A 17324-nucleotide genomic window follows, 5' to 3' on the forward strand; every position below is an offset into this window, starting at 1 on the left:
GTACCGGCTAATTCTAAAAACCTAAACAATTCGTAAAATAAGGTATCTAGAAGTATTCACAGTATTTTTTAAGTGCCCATGATAAAAATACTGTGCGTGTTCATTAACTCAATTTACTTTTCAGAGCAAAAATAAATATTTATAAAAAAAAATAACCTCTTTATTTTAGTACTGTGGCTTGGCTTGACTCATCAGGACTCGACATGACTTGCTTGAGTTGAGTCACTGTCTTGACTTGCTTGATTTGTCTGCACTGCACTTGATACTTGATGGTTAAGACTTGAAACAAGACTTGCTTGTCACTTGAACATGTGTGACTTTCTCCCACCTCTGAAAAAGAATACACAAATGGTACACAGCTAGAGTAGAATGCTGCTGGATCGGTGATTGGTGGCCTGATAGTGACGAGCCAATGACGTCATCGGGCCTGAAGGCGGAAGTAAGACAATCAACAACCGAACACGGAACTGCGGTGGACGGTTTTGTTAGTGTCTAGAAGGACTTTTTGGATTTCCCATAATATAGAACAAAATGTCGGTATTCGGCAAATTGTTTGGCGGTGGGGGGAAAGGCGGCAAAGGACCAAGCCCACAAGAAGCGATCCAGAAACTCCGCGAGACAGAGGAGATGTTAATGAAGAAACAAGAGTACTTGGAGCAAAAGATTGAAGCGGAACTAGTAACAGCAAAGAAAAACGGCACTAAAAACAAACGAGGTATGTATTTAAAGACAAACTTTCTAGTTATAATGCTAATATTTTTAGGTTCACTCTTATATATCTTTAAGAAGAAGATTTCCCTCTCTCGCGCTATCTGTCGTCGGTTTCGGTGGGGTGTTAGTTAGGAAGCGACACCGACGCGTCAACTATTCATAAACCGACTTATTAATTTCGATTATAAGACCTCTTTCTAGTGAAAGAGCGTCGTTGGTACATAAAATAATAATACGGGATTGTATTCAATAGTTTTGGCCTGATAAATGATAAAATGCCATATCACTTAGTTACGTCTATAATTAGTGTCATGTGGTCTGTTATGAAATGACAGCATTGACAGGAAACGTGTCGGTTACAGACGACTCGGTACACTTGACACAAGTGGGAAGTGCCTTCTTACACGGCCTAGTTGAAACCTCTCTACAATAAAGACAATATTGTAATATTGGCTATGGTGTTTGAGCCCCTCCTGTTTTGGCGAAACTGTCCGCTATAAAAACAGGTGCACAAACACAATTTCCTCAGAATTTCTGACTGAGAACAAGCACCGCATCCTACGTGCCTCAAGAACTCTTGAGTCTTGTAGTGCAGCTAGCCTTGGCTGTGTCCCTTCATCTCAGGGAATCGACGTTCCCTTACGACTCAGTACAATTGACATTGCGTTTATTAACGCATATGGGGAACAGGGGCCAGTTGCACCAACTATATGTATGTTACAACTTAGCTTAGTTGTGGCATAAATGGGCACTAAGTCACAATTTAAAATTAAATGTAAACCATTACAATTATGTAGGACGTAACCCTACATATAAACTAAATAAGTCTCTGACCAGGAGTAACTGATGGAATAAAAAAGCAGACTCACTTATTGACATTAATGAGCTCATGCTTTGGTTGACAGGCTTCAGTCCTTTCGATGATGATGTTGGCACTCGTTTACATTTACGGGAGAAAACATTATGTAAAAAAAAAACGTACTACATCATGAAACCGATCTAACGGTGCACTCCTGTGTATGCCGCCCGGTATCATGTTTCAACTTATACGAAATGGATATTAAAATTAATAAATGTCTATTTTTCCATCAGGTTGTATTAGTATATATTTATTGTCTCTTATTAATTTTAGATACAGTTATTGAATATTGTTATTTACATAATCTAAAAATGTAACGTATTTCAATGGGGATATAATTTATTTCAGCTGACATGAGCAAACAAGGTTTGAACATCAACCATAACAAGATCGAATTGAAGTTCACAGCTTTTTAACAGTTCGGTGTACACATTTCAAAGCTTGTAAACATCATATTATGGGACTACGCATTTATTTACGGAGAGCTTACGACCTACGAGTTACGTATTGCCTTAAGATCAGGTGGTGCAACAAAATTAAGCACTGACTTAGTTACAAACTAACTAATAGTTACTAATTCCTTAGTGTAACCTTAACTTCTCAACTTAAGTGAGACCTTAAGCACAGCTGGTGCAACTCTACCCTGAATCCCATCACACGGCACTGCATGACATAACCTCCCAGAAAGGTCTTGTGGGACAGTGACCGACATGAGTATGCTGCAGTGAGTGACCTTCGTGTTGGGCGTGGAGGGGAGCACTCAGAATTAATATATGATCTAAAGTAATATAGTATTAATAAACTCCTTCACAAACACAGTCAGGAAGGGAGTTTATTTATAATGTAAGTGCTTGTGACTTTTGGTCAATTACAACGGCCTGAATGCAGGCGGTTATGTAAAAAGTTGAGTCCAGAGCCAGCAGTAGTGTGGTCTTAACGGAGAGCATGTGCAAATCAACAGAGTCCAAAGGGGGGCCCTTTGTATTCTCCACTGAGGCAAATAGATTGATTTCTGCTTTGCAGAATATTCCTCAAATCCTCAATATAGTTTCAAGATGAAGTCTCTGTTCATCCGGTATCATCCCTTGGTGGTTTATATAGGCCATTACTGTCATGTTTTTTCAGCAAACCAGGACATGACAGTTTCAGTGACTGACTGAAAAGCTTTTAAGGCTAGGATTACAGCCGATAGCCCTAGGCAGTTGATGTGCCACACTTTCTATGCACCTGTCCAGGTGCTGAAAGTCAGGTGTCCATTGCCCAATTCACATTGAGGCCCATGGTGTTTAGATGCTGAAGCAGTAAGTCTCTGTGCTGGCATAACAGAACCTCTGATTGCATCAGTAACCGCCAATCATCAAGGTAATTTAAGATGTGCAAGAACTGCATCGATGCACTTTGTGAATGTGCGAGTAGCCAGAGATAGTCCGATGGGCAGAACTTTGAATTGATACTCTGTTCCCTCGAAAGCAAATCTCAAAAACATCCTGTGATGTCGTACAATTTGGATATGAAAGTACGCATCCTTCAGATCTATCGATGCAAACCAATCGTGTGGGTGTGCATGCAATAAGATCCATTTCAGAGTAATCATTTTGAATGGGCGCTTTGTGCGCAATTTAAATATATCAGATCCAGGATTGGCCGAAGCCCGCCGTCTTTCTGTGGTTGTAAAACCCTTTTTGGGCTTGACAGTTTGGCACAATGTCCATGGCGCTTTTCACTAGGAGATTGTGTATTTCGGCTCAAAACACTGGCGCGTCTTCTGATAAAATTGTGGAAGGCAGAAGGCCGCTGAAACAGGGTTGCCGGTGTTCAAATTGGATCATATAACCATGTTCAATTGTTTTTTGCACCCATTCAGAAATACCCATTAGGGCCAGAGGAGTTTGTTTGTTAACCATAGGATATAATGTGCCATTTGCTATAAGGAAGTGGTTGTGCGTAATGTGTGTTCTTTGAAGAGGAAAAGGGCTCTTTATTGAGAATGTGTGGGCATCTCGTGCATTTGGAATGGATGTTGTATTCTTTTTTTGTACTTACTGCTTATTTTATTGCATTTATTTGAGTGCAAGACACAGAAACAACATTTTGAACAATATTGTGAACAACAATATTCTTTTGCTGACAGTAGTGGGGAGATGGGGAACAGTGTTTTGTGTCTTCAATCAAGCCTTTTTTGGGGCATAACCAGAGGGAACTGCAGGCTCTGCTTTCCGCTTCATAGGGTTGTGCCCATCTGGAGTGATTTTGCTGCATGTGTTGGGGCTTTTAGTAGGGTGCTGGCTCGAAACAGAGCGAGGGTGAACTGGCTGTGATGTACTCTGTTTGGACATAAAGTGTCACATAGCTTTTGACTGCTGCCGAGTCGTGAAGGAACGCTTAGCACACGTATTCACAGAGCCGCCAAAGAGGCCGGCTGGAGACACTGGAGCATCCAACTGAGTGGCTTTTTCCTTATTCATTTCTGTAAGGGTCAGCCACCTATGTCGATCCAGAACTGCCAGGTTGCCTATGGACTTGCCGATGGCCTGCACAGTGATTTTCGTGGCATGCAGCTCTAAGTCTGCAGCGGTGTGGAGCTTTTTGAATGTCTCTGAATCTAAGCCATGCTTGTCCATTTGCTTGAGGAGCTTGGCTTGAAATACCTGGAGCACCGCTATTGTGTGGAGTGCTGATCCAGCTTGTGCTGACGCGGAGTAAGCTTTTCCAGCCATTGCTGATGTTCGTCGACATGTCTACAAGGATGTGCGGGGTGTGATTTCCACTTCCTGTTACTTGCTGGGCAGAGGTGTGCCACTATTGCCTCCTCCACGGGGGATAGTTAGGTAGTTTCTTCCCCTTGATCCACATGGCGTCATGTATATTGACGGTGAAGGTAGAGGGCTTCTAGACAGGAGACGATTGCTGTCTTGAAGGAAGAAATTCTGAAGAAATGGTGTTTGTGCACCTGTTTTTATAGTGGACAGTTTCGCGCCAAACAGTGGCGTAACTAGAGTTTTACACACACACACACACACACACACACACACACACACACAATGTTGGTTTTCAATGTTTTATGGGGAATTTCCATAATGATTTTTATACTGCACAAACTGTATTTTCTATCCCCTAAACCTATACAAAACAAACATGATGCTAAACCTTAACTTACTTCAAATATGATGTTTTCTTATTCTTCTTGCAACTATATTCTCTCGTCCTCGGCTCGTCGTCCATTTGAAAACTGCGTGCGCTGCCGGCGAACGTAAAAAAAATAAAAATAAACTCTTCTTTTGACAAGAGGTTAAATGAGATTTCAATCAGCATCAGCAACTGCCAGTAGTGAATAAAAAGTTGGGGTGGCACCCGGGGTGGACAATCAGATGTCAGGGGTGTCCAGTGCCACCCCGGACACCCCTCTGGCTCCGCCTCTGGCGCCAAAACAGGCGGGCTCAAACACCATAGGCAATATTAGTATATTGGCATTATTGTAGAGAGGTTTCAACTAGGTTGTGTAAGAAGGCACTTCCCATATGCGTTAATAAACACAATGTCAGGTGTACTGAGTTATAAGGGAACACGGTGAATAGATAAAGTGTATGGTTTGTCTACTTTAAACACCCCATAACATGGGCCACCCACCAGTGGGAATTTCTTGTTTAGAAATGGTTGAATTTTGATTTTGCATGGCTTGGGAAGGTAATGACATCTTCAATATTTAGAGTTTACAAGAGTATAGCTTTTTTTTTTTTTTAAATATGTGTGGCTGTGTATGTTTTTATATGAGTTTGTTGCCTTTTGAAGCTGCTTTACAGGCCCTGAAAAGAAAGAAGCGATATGAGAAGCAACTTGCTCAGATAGACGGTACTCTCTCCACCATTGAGTTCCAGCGAGAAGCATTAGAAAATGCTAATACAAACACAGAAGTGCTGAAAAACATGGGCTTTGCAGCCAAGGCCATCAAGACAGCCCATGAAAATATGTAAGACATTTGAAATTGCACATTGAATTTCTCACATAATGTAATTGCTAGTGACTAAATACACATTCTGAAGTGTATTTTCCTGAATTTACTTTATGTTGACAGGGATATAGACAAAGTGGATGACCTCATGCAAGACATCACAGAACAGCAGGAGCTGGCACAGGAGATTTCTGATGCTATTTCAAGGCCTGTCGGTTTTGGAGAAGAGTTTGATGAGGTAAGTCAAAAAGAACAAGCTTGCACCGAGTAGAACTTTTTGAAATTCATATGCACAGTTCTACCAAACTACTCAATGTTTAGATGTGGACATTTTCTTTGATGTTGCAGTAAACAGAAATGTGGCGTATGCAGTTATTACAGATGTTGTGGCTTTCACTATCTTGAACAATATCATCTTGTATATTCTAGGATGAGCTTATAGCTGAATTGGAGGAGTTGGAACAGGAGGAGATGGATAATAAAATGCTGGAAATCAGTGGCACAGAGGATATCCCTCTGCCCAGTGTGCCTTCAAACATATTACCCAAAAAAACAGGTGTTGATTCTTTTCATGCTTTTCAGTACATATCAACACTGCATCAACACGGTGTTGGATAATAATTGTGCTATAAAATTCTACAGAGTGGCTGGCTATTGTTTCACAAGTCATTGAAAACCCCTGTAACCTTCTGTCTGTGTTTTTTGCAGCCCAAAAAAAGAGAGAAGAGGACGAGGATGAAATGGAAGATCTTAAGGCATGGGCCATGTAAACTTGCCCCAATTCGACACTCTCATTGCTCATCATGGTTGGCTTGTATGGGCAAACCTGAGCACCTACAGAGGGATAACACTACAAAACAACAATTTTCTGAGTTTCCATAGCTCTGGCAGTATGGCTAAAATGAGTCCAGAAAAACAAGAGTCGCAAATGACAATGGATATGAAGCAGGTTTTCAAAGTAAATTGGAAAATAAAATCTGATGACATAATGACATGTGAGAAGACCCTTAAATATTTGGCCATGATTATTTAGTTAAAGGATTGATGTCTCTAATTTTCCCTCATATAATAAGAAAGTTAATTTGAATTGTCTACTATTCAGAAACTGGTAGTTTTGTTTTGTCATAAGCATATTTGCTGATACACAACTGAGATTCACATCATTTACATGCTCTTTTTCAACTGAGTGACCTTTCTCATCTACTACATTAAATAGATTTGGTACTTATTGTTTCATTGTGAGTTCAATCTTTGAACTCAATGTTTTCTGTTAATTTAATGTTATTCAGCGCTTCCAATTGCATACACTTTTCCTTTTTTACTGTTTTTTTGACATTGACATTATGGTTTAGTAAAAAAAAAAAACGTAAAAAAACTGACAACTTATGTTTGCTATTACTCCATGGAAGCAAAAAAAAAAAAAACGCCCATCATATATTGTTTGGTGCTTGTTTCAAATATTTGCTGAAAATGACCTATTAAATAATGCTCCTTTCTGGCCAAATACATTAATGTGCTGAGGGTTTTATCTGACAGTAGATATTGTAATTATTGAAATATACAAAATAAACTATTTTACATATTTTTCCTTGTTTGGAAGCATATACTTTTTTTGACACTGTATCTATGCAGGTTGAGATATAAATAGGATATGTGTACATTTGTATGTTTTAGAATGTTCAGATGGCTATTATTTGAGAGATCATTAAACTTTTGGATTCCTATGATCTGGTGGTGTTGGTTTTTATGTGCTACTAGATAACTCAACACAAGGCCGTAGCCATGTGTTGAAAATATGGGGGGACCAAACCATTTTTGGGGTGGGGCTCACAGGTGTTGAGGTCACAAATATAATTGTCCTCTTTGGTCCTTTAATATAGTAAATGTGCTGAATGCAATATTTTCTGAATTACATTACACACACACATATATATATATATAATTTATACACACACAATCACTTCTTTCTTGATTCTTGCATTCCGGGCACATGAAAATATTTGCTATGTACTTAATGACTGACAGCTTTATAGCTGACAAGGGAGATTCAAGTAAATACGGGGTGAGGCTGAGACATGATGTATTGTCTGCATTTAGTTGGCATAGTTTTGTTTGCAAAAACAAAAATGCCCATTTTGTTATTTTTCCTACTTATTTCAGTGGTTCAGTGGCTAATGATTTTCAATAAAGCAGACTGCAGTTGAATTCTTCCTGTTGTTTATTTGTTTGCCTGTTTCTATTGGTTGTGTTTTCCTTTGATGCCACAAATATAAGCTTAAAAAATTAACATTTTATATATATATATATATATATATATATATATATATATATATATATATATATATATACACTCACCTAAAGGATTATTAGGAACACCATACTAATACTGTGTTTGACCCCTTTCAGCCTTCAGAGCCTTAATTCTACATGGCATTGATTCAACAAGGTGCTGAAAGCATTCTTTAGAAATGTTGGCCCATATTGATAGGATAGGATCTTGCAGTTGATGGAGATTTGTGGGATGCACATCCAGGGCACGAAGCTCCCGTTCCACCACATCCCAAAGATGCTCTATTGGGTTGAGATCTGGTGACTGTGGGGGCCATTTTAGTACAGTGAACTCATTGTCATGTTCAAGAAACCAATTTGAAATGATTCGAGCTTTGTGACATGGTGCATTATCCTGCTGGAAGTAGCCATCAGAGGATGGGTACATGGTGGCCATAAAGGGATGGACATGGTCAGAAACAATGCTCAGGTAGGCCGTGGCATTTAAACAATGCCCAATTGGCACTAAGGGGCCTAAAGTGTGCCAAGAAAACATCCCCCACACCATTACACCACCACCAGCAGCCTACACAGTGGTAACAAGGCATGATGGATCCATGTTCTCATTCTGTTTACGCCAAATTCTGACTCTATCATCTGAATGTCTCAACAGAAATCGAGACTCATCAGACCAGGCAACATTTTTCCAGTCTTCAACTGTCCAATTTTGGTGAGCTCTTGCAAATTGTAGCCTCTTTTTCCTATTTGTAGTGGAGATGAGTGGTACCCGATGGGGTCTTCTGCTGTTGTAGCCCATCCGCCTCAAGGTTGTGCGTGTTGTGGCTTCACAAATGCTTTGCTGCATACCTCGGTTGTAACGAGTGGTTATTTCAGGAAAAGTTGCTCTTCTATCAGCTTGAATCAGTCGGCCCATTCTCCTCTGACCTCTAGCATCAAAAGGCATTTTCGCCCACAGGACTGCCGCATACTGGATGTTTTTCCCTTTTCACACCATTCTTTGTAAACCCTAGAAATGGTTGTGCGTGAAAATCCCAGTAACTGAGCAGATTGTGAAATACTCAGACCGGCCCGTCTGGCACCAACAACCATGCCATGCTCAAAATTGCTTAAATCACCTTTCTTTCCCTTTCTGACATTCAGTTTGGAGTTCAGGAGATTGTCTTGACCAGGACCAAACCCCTAAATGCATTGAAGCAACTGCCATGTGTTCCTAATAATCCTTTAGGTGAGTGTATATATATTTATTTATTTATTTATTTATAAATGCTTTATTTGAACATTCAGTTTAGAGTGCGGTACAACAAAATTAGTACACAATAACAGCAATATAAAGAGTAGTTAAAGAAAACACTTTACCAACACCATAGCTCAAAACAGAAACAAAACTAGACAGTAACTAAAATAATAAATGAGAACGAAAGAAGAAAAAAATGAGAAAGAAAGAAAGAAAGAGGTCATTGCTTAAATCAATAGAAAATGACATATTAAAGTAAAAAGTTTGTAGGGCGTGCAAATTGTACATGTTTTGAGTGCATTTTTGTTAAGAGAAGATTAAATTGTAATCAAATATTGTTTTATCTCTTGTAAGAACACCAAAAAATTATCTTAAAAATTCAAAAACTTACATATATGAATATAAAATCTAAATAGGAAAAGAATTAGATTTATAATAAAGCAGGTATTTGGATCCGCTTCAACAAATCCAAAAATAACAGTTTTGGGATTCATTGAAAAACTTTGCAAGATATTGCTTGAGATAAACAAACTAACATCTTTCCAAAGTTGCAGAGAATAACTGCATGACTGTGTCATTCTGGAAAAAGAGCAATTAGTCTCAAAATCAAATCAGAATTTTTTTTAAAGAAATTTTTTGACAGAGTAAATATGTATTAATTTAAAAGATATTTCTTTTACTTTGTTTGTGAGGAAAAACATTTGTCTCATGGACCATATATTTCTCCAATTTAAATTATCAAAGAGACCTTTCCAATAAGAGATTACAGGAGAGGCAGAGGCACTGTTCTCAAGGAATAGAGCCCTTACTTTATGATTTTTCCCTTTTTTCCCAGTGAAACATATCTCACCAATATGTGTGTTTACAGGCTCATGAACCTAAAGAGAGAGTATTATTTTTGAAAATCATGGGTATGCCAGATGGAATGGCATCCATGACTGTGGCTAACTCTTTAGGAGTTACTGGTAAATTATATTCTGAAAGAAATTCAGTATACCTAAAAAGCAGACATGCGTTATTAAAGAGCTGTCTAACATGGAATATTCCATTACTGAACAAGTGATTATGATTAAGCTGATGTCATGGACAGTCACATGACAATGTCGTGATCATGATGTAATCGGATGTAATTTGTTTGCCTGTTTCTATTGGTTGTGTTTTCCTTTGATGCCATAAATATAAGCTTAAACATTTTGAAATGATATATATATATATGCATATATATATATATATATATATATATATATATATATATATATATATATATATATATGCATATATATGAGAACTCGTTTCACTTCAGTGTTTCTAGTCATATTACTGTACATGATGAAGCTGATGTCATGGACAGTCGCATGACAATGTCGTGATCATAATGCAATCGGTTGTAATCGGACGCGCGCATGCGCGCTGAGCTATCCTATTCTGACGCAAGATGATGTGGTCGGTAAACATTTTTTGCTACAGCCATGTCAGAAGACAAGGTATTATAGTGGTTTATTACCATATTTTGTCATTATTCACTGTCGAGGGAAAATATTCAGTCATTTTGTGAGAAATATATTATTAAATTAGTATTTTACAAGCGTATTCTACTTTAACATGCGACAGTTGCATTTAAGCAAGTCGTTTTTTTCATGATTATTATTATTTCTAACTGTAACAACTAGGAATGTGGTAAATTCCTTCATTATTAATTGCTCTAGCAATCAAGAAACATATTTTTTTTTTTTACAAAGTGAGGAATGTTTGAACAAATGAGCATGGTGCATCATTTCCCCTCAGAATGTATTCGACCCCACAACATCAAAGAAGAAGAAGAAGAAGAAGAAGAAGAAGCCCTTTATGCAGGATGAGGTTGAAGATGGGCTTGGAGAGGAGGTTTAACACACTGAATGGTGTGAAATTGAGCCTGAAGCAGCAGAGGAGCAAGAAATGGAGCCTGAAGATGATGAAGTCAAGAAAAGGGGTGAGAAGAAGAGTCTATTATGAATGATCAGGAGGAGTGGTGTTTTTTATTCCCAAAAAAAACATTACGTTTTTTGCTGTTCTCTTGTAGATGTTTGCCTTGGGGTTACTCAAATACTTTTATGGCAAAATGTATTTAAACTGGATCCTTAATGGTGCATTCAGCATTTTTTCCTAATTGAAAAGGTTTTACTCCATAAGCAATTCATTGTAGTTTTGAAACATATGTATAAAATCATAAGCACTCACATGAAATGAAGATGCCAGTCATAGCCTATCAGTAACCTTTATAGTAAGCTATATTATTCAACATGGGGCAGGGGTGCCCTCATGTGGGCTGCCATGTTAGAATCACATGACCAGCCGAATACTGCTCACTTAATCTCAGTAATTAACATTTTATTGGACACTTTAACTCTTGTATTAAATAAATCATGGCCAATTGTGAATATTCAATTTCTACAATGGCACCTGTAATTAAAAACAATTGTTTCTGAATGATGCTGTATCCGCACCCATAATTGTCTATCTAAGTCCAAGATGACAAATGACAAAAATTACTAAGATCAAGTTTGTTTATTGTATATGGTTATAAAAATGAATGTTACTATAAAGTTTTAGCATTAGTTTGTGAATTTTTCTTTTTCTTCAACTCTCTCCACAGAGCTTTGGATGATTTAGATGACCAAACCAAAGAATGGAGGGAGACCAGCACATTAAGGCTCGTCATGAGGCACATTAAGACACAGCTGCCCCCCTCACTAGACCCACTGCAGTTTGCGTATCGTCCAAACCGTTCAACAGACAACGCCATCGCCACCACCCTCAATCTGGCCCTCACCCACCTAGACAAAAAGGACTCATACGTTCGAATGCTGTTCATAGATTTCAGCTCAGCATTCAACACGATAATTCCTCAGCACCTAATTGGAAAGCTGAACCTGCTGGGCCTGGACATCTCCCTCTGCAACTGGATCCTGGACTTCCTGACTGGGAGACCTCAGTCAGTTTGGATCGGGAACAGCATCTCCACCACCACCACACTGAGCACTGGGGCCCCCCAGGGCTGTGTGCTCAGTCCACTGCTGTTCACTCTGCTGACTCACGACTGTGCAGCAATGCACAGTTCGAACCACATCGTCAAGTTCGCAGATGACACGACTGTGGTGGGTCTCACCAGCAAGAACGACGAGTCAGCATACAGAGAGGAGTTGCAGCGGCTAACGGACTGGTGTAGAGCCAACAACCTGTCCCTGAATGTCGACAAAACAAAAGAGATGGTTGTTGACTTTAGGGGAGCACAAGGTGAACACACTCCGCTGAACATCGACGGCTCCTCTGTGGAGATCGTCAAGAGCACCAAATTCCATGGTGTTCACCTGGCGGAGAACCTCACCTGGTCCCTCAACACCAGCTCTATCACCAAGAAAGCCCAGCAGGGTCTCTTCGAAGGCTGAGGAAAGCACATCTCTCACCCCCCCCATCCTCACTACATTCTATAGAGGAACTATTGAGAGCATCCTGAGCAGCTGCATCACTGCCTGGTTTGGGACTTGCTCCGTTTCGGACCGCAAAGCCCTGCAGAGTATAGTGAGGACGGCTGAGAAGATCATCGGGGTCTCTCTTCCCTCCATCAAAGACATTTACACAAAACACTGCATCCGCAAAGCAACCAGCATTGTGGATGACCCCACACAAACTCTTTACCCTCCTGCCGTCTGGCAAGAGGTACTGAAGCATTCGGGCCCTCACGGCCAGACTGTGTATCAGCTTCTTCCCCCAAGCCATTAGACTCCTCAATACTCAGAGACTGGTTTGGCACACACACACACGCGTGTCCTGAGTTGCACTTTATAACTGTCTGCTACCTCAATAACTGCTATGTGCAAAGAACACTATCTCATAGTATGTTATGTTTACGTTTTTAGAAACTTTCATCCTTTTGCACTACTGTGTACTGGTCGGAGCAGCACTGTCTGTCACTGTGTCTATTGTGCTGTTCATTGTCAGTAATTTCTTGTACTGTCCTGTACTTTTGCACATGTTTGCACGTGCACTTTATATAGGCATTTTTATAAAGGTATTTTATTTAGTTGTGTAGTCATATGTGGTCCTGTGTTTGTCCTATGTTGTTTTTATGTAGCACCATGGTCCTGGAGGAACGTTGTCTCGTTTCACTGTGTACTGCACAAACTGTATATGGTCGAAACGACAATAAAAACCACTTGACTTGACTTGAAGTGGTTGAGGGAGATGATTTGGACCTGATGCTACACGCTAATAAAAATTAACCAAAAATGGTTGAGGAATTTGTTGAGGAAAACAACATTGAGGAAATGGATGATGGTACAGAGATCATTTAATTAATTTTATTATTAGAGTGTATTGCTATGTTCATGTTATAATGGGAAAAATGTATTAACCAGAAATAAAAATCAGAAGTTAGTTAGTGTGCATAACAAATATTTGTTAAGCAAGAACTGGCATCTACGTGAAGTTTGTACTGTAAATTCACTTACAGCAGTGTTTCTCAACCATGTTTTCGTGGAATAATAACATAAGGGGGCTCATATATACATTTTTAAATGTATATAATGTGAGTAGTACGTCATGTAAGTATCTGTTTGTCTTGTCACATAATATTCCATAAAAGAAAAGGCAGCAGAATTTTAAGATCTGGCCAGAAAGGTTGTTGAGCAAGTGGTGAAACAGTGAACACCGGTTGTAAACAGTTAACAAATTTAGCTGTACAACTGGACAAGTCAACTAACATTAGTAGTGAGTCATACTTGTGTGCATTTGTTCTTTACATGCACATTACTGATATGATTCAAGGGGTAGAGGGTTGTCCTCGAGGATGTTTTGAAACATGACGAGGGGTCCAGTACTTAAAAAAACCTTGAGAAACACTGACTTGCAGCCTCAAAACTTACTTTAACAATAAACAATTGTAACAAGTTACTTTTTTGCATTTATGCAGGACACCGTGTAAAAGACCTTGTGGTCTACTTCTGTTCTACGTATTGTTTTTGGCTGCAAAATATTTAAATCCCCAAACCTGATTTGCAGTGTTTATAACATTAGCACAAATTAATTTAATTAATTTGTAATTCACTTTTTTACTTCATTAACTCTGTTTTTAACAGTAATGATGAAAAACTTGTTTGTCATCTGCATTCTTCACTTGTAATTTTCTACAGTCATTGAGAATGACAAAAACACAGATGGCATCACGTTCAGCTCGCAGTTAGGCCCAGCATGGGCAGGGACAGAGAGAGATTACACATACGATGAGGTAAAAACACAAACTTTTTGTGAATGTCATCCTCTACCTCAAACATCTGAAATACTCTACTCAATGCCAGTGACATGGAGTGCCATAATGTCTGTGTTTGTCTCATTACAGTTGTTGAGTCGGGTGTTTAGCATCATGACATGGTTGCCGGTGAGAAGAGGAAGTTCCTGATGAAGCCTCCTCCGGTGGTCTGAGTTGGGACAAAGAAAACATATTTTGTCAACTTCACTGACATCTGCAAACTGTGAGTGCAAGTATAAAGCAAAGTTTGCTGAGTTTAGGATTCAGAGAAGAATAGTTGCACTATACGGTGTTGTACAATAAAATATAAAAGATTGTATTATTTGAATTATGTCAGGAATTATGACAATCGTGTCTCGATTATTGGCCTGATGTTTTCTAGTAGCTAATACTATTTTATTAGTTTTTTTTTAAAAGCAATGAAGCAATTTTATTTTTTAATATTGAAATAAATGTGTTCATCAAATCAAAGTCAGGTGGTGCAATCAACATGTAGTCTGCCATTTGGTTGTTATGTGAAAAATGTAAAACAGATAGAGGACCCATTTAGACCCCAAAGACGGTGTATGAGGTTTAGAAAATATTAATCAGATATTCTGAAATGTTTTTATTTTTATGAAAAGGCACATTTTGTTCAGGTCATATGGAGTAACCCTGAGGAAAAAGTAAAAGATAAATAAATAAATAATAATATTTGAAAAATATTTTTTTTGTCTTGGAACAAAAAAGATTTTTTTATTAGATTTTTTATTTTTTATTTTTTTTAATTAGAAAATGCTATAAATGATTTGCAACAATTTATGAAACAAACATTAGATTTCAATTTGTCTCACCTCTGACAACCATTTTTTCAGTGATCCATCCACTCTGTTGTTTAGTTTTCCATGTGTTTGCTCATCTGCAGGTTGCATCGACAGCCCAAACATCTTTTGGCGTTCCTGTTAGCTGAGTTAGGAACGAGGTAAGCTTTTAATTGCAACTCCTTGAATTCCATGGTTCTGTGAAATGATGAAATGTGTAACTCTTGTAACTCAGTGTTTTCCGTTTTCTAGTGGTTCTATAGATGGACATAACAGCTTGTGATCAGAGGACGCTTTCAACAGAAACAATTAGAGAATGTTTTTAGAAGATATACAAGTAAGTCGTATATTTTTAATGAAAAAAAAATAATGAAAAAAAAAAATAAAGGTTTTGTGTTTTTGGTATACCAAACCAAAACTTCTTTCTGGTGTATGTTGGTAGTTGACATGAAATGTTTTTGGTTGTTGGCAATGTATGCGGTGTGACATGCTATATATATATATATATATATATATATATATATATAGCTGATCAGAGTGTGTATATATATATATATATATATATATATACACACTCTGATCAGCCACAACTTTAAAACCACCTGCCTAATATTGTGTTGGTCTCCCTTGTGCCACCAAAACAGTGCCAACCCGCATCGCAGAATATTATTTTGAGGTGACATCTTCTCACCACAATTGTACGGAGCGGTTATCTGAGTTATCGTTGACTTTGTCAGTTTGAACCAGTCTAGCCATTTTCTGTTGACCTCTCTCATCAACAGGACATTTTCCATCTGCTGAACTGCCCCTCACTGGCTGTTTTTTGTTTTTGGCACCATTCAGAGTAACTTCTAGAGACTGTTTTGCGTGAAAATCCCAGGAGATCAGAAAATACTCAAACCAGCCCATCTGGCACCAACAATCATCCATGTGATTATCAAATCAGCCAATCGTTTGACAGAAGTGCATGAAATCATGCAGATACGGGTCAGGAGTTTCATTTAATGTTCACGGAAACCATCAGAATGGGGAAGAAATTTGATCTCAGTGATTTGGACCGTGGCATGATTGTTGGTGTCAAAAATGAGAGAATTTTCATTTTTGGGTGAACTATCCCTTTAAGCATTCATTTGTCACACTGACTTCAGGACCATTTAAAATGAGCTAGAGAATGCACATTTAGGAACAGAATGCATCTTCACTGACCTGGATTTGAATATTACAAACATGCTTACTGTAGTATCCTACTGACATCTCGATGGTTATCTACATCTCTGCTGTTCTTGACTATACACATATTCTCTTTGTGCTTTACAGAGGAATATGTGACATGTCATACCTGCCACTCACCCGATACAATCCTGCAGAAGGACACACGTCTCTATTTCTTGCAATGTGAAACCTGCCACTCGCGTTGCTCTGTAGCCGGCATCAAGACCGTCTTCCAGGCTGTCACCGGCAAAAGAGCACATGTTCGAGCCAACCCTGTTCTGGCCTCTTAACCACATGGATGCTTGGCCTGTTTATCAACTCAACTTATCTCCTTCCTCCAGAAATAATATGCTGTTTATAAAGTTTTTGTATTTTAATTCAGCATATCAGATAACAAGAGCAAATTACTATTTCAAAGAAAAATGCAAGAATGTTATTGGATGATGAATGGACTAAATTTCCTTTTATCAAGGGAAAAGTGAATCTCCAAGTCTCTTGTACATTTTCTTTCCCTATTTAATTCATAGATCTTTTTTAAAGGGGTCATGATATGAGAAATTGATTTTCCTTGATCTTTTAACATTTGAGAGATCATTGATTGTACTATAAAAACATACTGAAACTTTCAGAACTCAAAACTTCCTCCTCACTGCAAAAAAGTGCATTTGTTGAAATCATGCTGCCAAAACAACTCATTCTCTACTTACTTCACATTGTGGTGTCACCACAAACAACAACATATAAATGCCTACTTTACCTTATCACTTCCGTAGCCCTAGGCACACCCTAGTCTAGCTGATCCCACAAATGCTCAATGGGGTAAAGATCCATAACACTCTTTTCCAATAATCTGTTGTCCAATGTCTGTGTTTCTTTGCCCACTTTAACCTTTTTCTTTTTGATTTTCTGTTTCAAAAGTGGCTTTTTCTTTGCAATTCTTCCAATAAGGCTGCACCCCTGAGTCTTCTCTTTACTGTTGTACTAGA

The 17324-nt window shown here is 38.5% G+C and overlaps 1 protein-coding gene and 1 pseudogene across 1 annotated transcript; both read left to right on the top strand.

Moving 5' to 3' along the window:
* The first annotated feature begins 431 nt into the window (after window positions 1–431).
* On the top strand, window positions 432–7246 carry chmp4bb (charged multivesicular body protein 4Bb). Its single transcript, XM_052108644.1, has 5 exons — window positions 432–715; window positions 5360–5537; window positions 5643–5757; window positions 5949–6075; window positions 6228–7246. Exons 1-5 carry the CDS (start codon window positions 532–534, stop codon window positions 6287–6289), a joined length of 666 nt encoding a protein of 221 aa, XP_051964604.1. The 5' UTR covers window positions 432–531; the 3' UTR covers window positions 6290–7246.
* Window positions 7247–12710: 5464 nt separating this feature from the next.
* Window positions 12711–16832, top strand: LOC127630998 (eukaryotic translation initiation factor 2 subunit 2-like; annotated as a pseudogene).
* The last annotated feature ends 492 nt before the right edge of the window (window positions 16833–17324 follow it).

This window comes from Xyrauchen texanus, chromosome 37 (genome assembly GCF_025860055.1).
Source record: "Xyrauchen texanus isolate HMW12.3.18 chromosome 37, RBS_HiC_50CHRs, whole genome shotgun sequence".
NCBI classification, from domain to species: domain Eukaryota; kingdom Metazoa; phylum Chordata; class Actinopteri; order Cypriniformes; family Catostomidae; genus Xyrauchen; species Xyrauchen texanus.

Coding starts and splice junctions, on each gene's coding strand:
- chmp4bb (XM_052108644.1), top strand. CDS start 532: ATGTCGGTATTCGGCAAATTGTTTGGCGGTGGGGGGAAAGGCGGCAAA. Junction 716..5,359: donor CGGCACTAAAAACAAACGAG/GTATGTATTTAA, acceptor TGCCTTTTGAAG/CTGCTTTACAGGCCCTGAAA. Junction 5,758..5,948: donor TTGGAGAAGAGTTTGATGAG/GTAAGTCAAAAA, acceptor TGTATATTCTAG/GATGAGCTTATAGCTGAATT.